At 36.1% G+C, this 2,854-nt stretch overlaps 1 protein-coding gene across 1 annotated transcript; it reads right to left on the reverse strand.

Annotated features, from left to right (window-relative positions):
• Positions 1-325: 325 nt before the first annotated feature.
• Positions 326-1,135, reverse strand: LOC129123745 (nucleoporin NUP35). Its single transcript, XM_077181856.1, has 3 exons — positions 996-1,135; positions 555-624; positions 326-463 (listed from the first exon to the last, which is right to left on the reverse strand). Exons 1-3 carry the CDS (start codon positions 1,127-1,129, stop codon positions 326-328), a joined length of 342 nt encoding a protein of 113 aa, XP_077037971.1. The 5' UTR covers positions 1,130-1,135.
• Positions 1,136-2,854: the final 1,719 nt, after the last annotated feature.

Raw genomic sequence — 2,854 nt, forward strand, 5'->3', positions numbered from 1 at the left:
TAGGTATCTACTGCAGGCCCTAAATTCCAGTCAGGAAACTTATGTGAATTGTGTTTTATATGATGGTTTCACTTCCTCATCTCGTACAGCAATAGAATTGTGTGCATTGTAACTTCCCAAGAGCACAGAGAGTGCTCATCATGGTCTTTCTCAGCAGGAAATGTGGGCACATATTTAAGAAAAAACTTATGTGAATGTGTAACAGACTATATCTATATAGATCAACTACCTACAGTTTGCAATTCCAAAAGAAAAAAAATTAAACACATCAGGGAAAATAAAAAGCAAGGCCAAAAGCAGAGTGCCTTTGAACTAAAAGCAACTATTAACTTCCTTTTTCTATACAAGGCTTGACACCAATCATGATAGATTCACCAAAAACTTTTCCATCTTTGCTTAAGGCTTTCCGGGCTTGAAGCTTAGACTGATATCGAATATGCATCCAGTTTCCTGTGTTGGACATCTGAATGAGATCAAGTGGAAATTGTGAAATGTAGTTTTTTAAATGCTTAATTCACAATGTTTTCTCACATAAGTGTCAAACTAAGACATACCACATGCTTTAATATGTTTCCATACTGAGCAAACTGCAGTAGAATATAGGAAGCTGATGCTTGAGGAAATCTGAAAGACAGAAAAAAGTACTCATAACATTGAGTGGTTTAAGAATTCAGGTGTTAAGATCCAACCCTATGAAGCATTTACAGAAATGCAGAAGAGAGCACTGTAATATCAGAAGCAGTGACTTGAGAAATACCACCTTCTAGGCACTTCAGCACACACCCCAACAGCAGAATGGTGCCTTTCTAACTAGAAAAAATAATGTGTAGCTCAATTTAAGATGGCTAACTGAAATGTATGTGTTTGCTTGCTTTAACCATAGCTGTACTTGCAGCACATACCAATGCCAGACAACATCAATGCCCCCAAGTATTTTTCTCGTATGCTCTAAAGACTTCACCCAGGTTTTTCCAATACTTTGGAAATCAACTTACCCAAATACAGTTACCCATGTGTCATCAAGTTGATCTTCTGAAGTAAGGGAATCACCTTGAGTATAAAAAGGATCCAGCTGAGCAGGAGATAGAGTAGTCTTCTTAGGCTGCCCAATACTTGCAGGGCTGAACATGCTTGAAGAAGCTGTTAAATTGAAATGATATTGCTGAACAGATTTCTTTTGCAAGACAGAGGTTTATTAGAAAAGAATCAATTCAGTGTCAAGCATTTCACTTGGATGTGGAAGAGTTTGATGGGGATTTACTCACAGACAGAACAAGTAAGTCAATCATAACTTCACATCTGCAAACACACTAGGAAGTTTTTATGACTAGCAACCTAGTGTTCTCTTCGACTTCAAAACACCAATAGCTTAATACAGTTGCCAAATAGGAACAGGCCAACACAATAAAGCTTAGCAAGAAGCCACCAGTTCATACACAAGATATCAAACCTTGTGAAGATGGAAGGCAATCCATCAATCTCAGCTTCTTCACTCAATTACAACCACCTCTGTGCTCAGTTCAACACCACATTTGGAACAGGGAACAAGAAAAGCTGCTTGAAACTCAGTCTCAGAAGAAATAATTATTTCCTACTCATACCCACACACCTTTTGAAAAGCTAACAAATACACCACCTCTTCATAAACTAGCAAGGAACTGATGTAGCTTGAACAGTGATGATTTTTCTGTATTAAAGAAAGCAGTAAGAAAAGAGAACAGAAATTTTGACAGGACATCTACCTGCTCCTGGAGTTGATGGCAGAATTCCAGTGGATGGGCTCTGTGATAAAGTAAAGCTGGCCTGTATTAATATACAGAAAGTAACAAATTATTCTTATAGGTATACTGCTCAGATCAAGTGATTTAAACATTCAGGTAATAATATTAATTATTTGCCTTAAGCTATTCTTAACTTTTTAGAGAACAGATATTTGCATGTATATTTAACCAAAGATTACCAAGAGCTATTAATGAAAAGTTATTTGACAGCATATTTGACATATGCTTTGTGAAACAAAGTAGCTTTAAGTATCAATAATCAGAAACCTTCTTAGAATAGTTCAATGCACTACTGCTGCACTGTAATAATTCACACATTCATATGCATCCTGATGGGAAGGATATTAGTATCCTAATTTTATCAGTGTTTTCACTGCCTAAAGGGTTCAGAAATCATGGGAACATAACCTTCCCTTCTATGGAGACTATTACTAGACTTACTTTCCTGCTCAACTATTTAGTGCATAGAAGGAAAGAATACTTTGAGGTTTAGATGGTAGCACTTGTTTTTTGGTTTTTTTTTTTTTTAACATACTATTTCAACACTCAAAACAATTTTAGTCTACTTTTAGCCTGAATTATGGCATTTCTTAGATTCAAGATCAAACAGCCTGGAGATACCTGTAGACCTAGCAACATAGGTTCTCATAGCTGCTCAACATTTTTTGAAATTTAACATCCAGTCCTTGAAGACGCTCTGTGAAGGATTCTGTCCTTCACAGAGAACCTCAGCTTTCAGAATAAACTTTTCAGAAGGCAACACTCAATACAAAGACTGCTCATTCACTTTAAAGTGTTCTCTTTGCATCAGAAGAGTTCAGTGAAAAAGGACCTTAGTAATGCTTCATTAGTTAGTTAAGCAGCAGAGATTATTATAAAATTTAGCTCATAGAAAGTTCAGTGTTTCTCCTTCAAAATTAACCCCAACTGTTTGATTAGATATTTTATTCAGAAAAAAAATTCCTTCTGTTTCCATAAGTGCCTCTATTGCCTTCTAAAAGGTAATCACAGAAACCCAGAATTATTAAGGTTGGAAAAGATCTCTGAGATCGAGTCCAACCATTAACCTAACA

The sequence above is a fragment of the Agelaius phoeniceus genome, chromosome 7 (assembly GCF_051311805.1).
Source record: "Agelaius phoeniceus isolate bAgePho1 chromosome 7, bAgePho1.hap1, whole genome shotgun sequence".
NCBI lineage: Eukaryota > Metazoa > Chordata > Aves > Passeriformes > Icteridae > Agelaius > Agelaius phoeniceus.

Coding starts and splice junctions, on each gene's coding strand:
- LOC129123745 (XM_077181856.1), bottom strand. CDS start 1,129: ATGTTCAGCCCTGCAAGTATTGGGCAGCCTAAGAAGACTACTCTATCT. Junction 625..995: donor ACATGGGTAACTGTATTTGG/GTAAGTTGATTT, acceptor TCTGTCTTTCAG/ATTTCCTCAAGCATCAGCTT. Junction 464..554: donor GAAACATATTAAAGCATGTG/GTATGTCTTAGT, acceptor GATCTCATTCAG/ATGTCCAACACAGGAAACTG.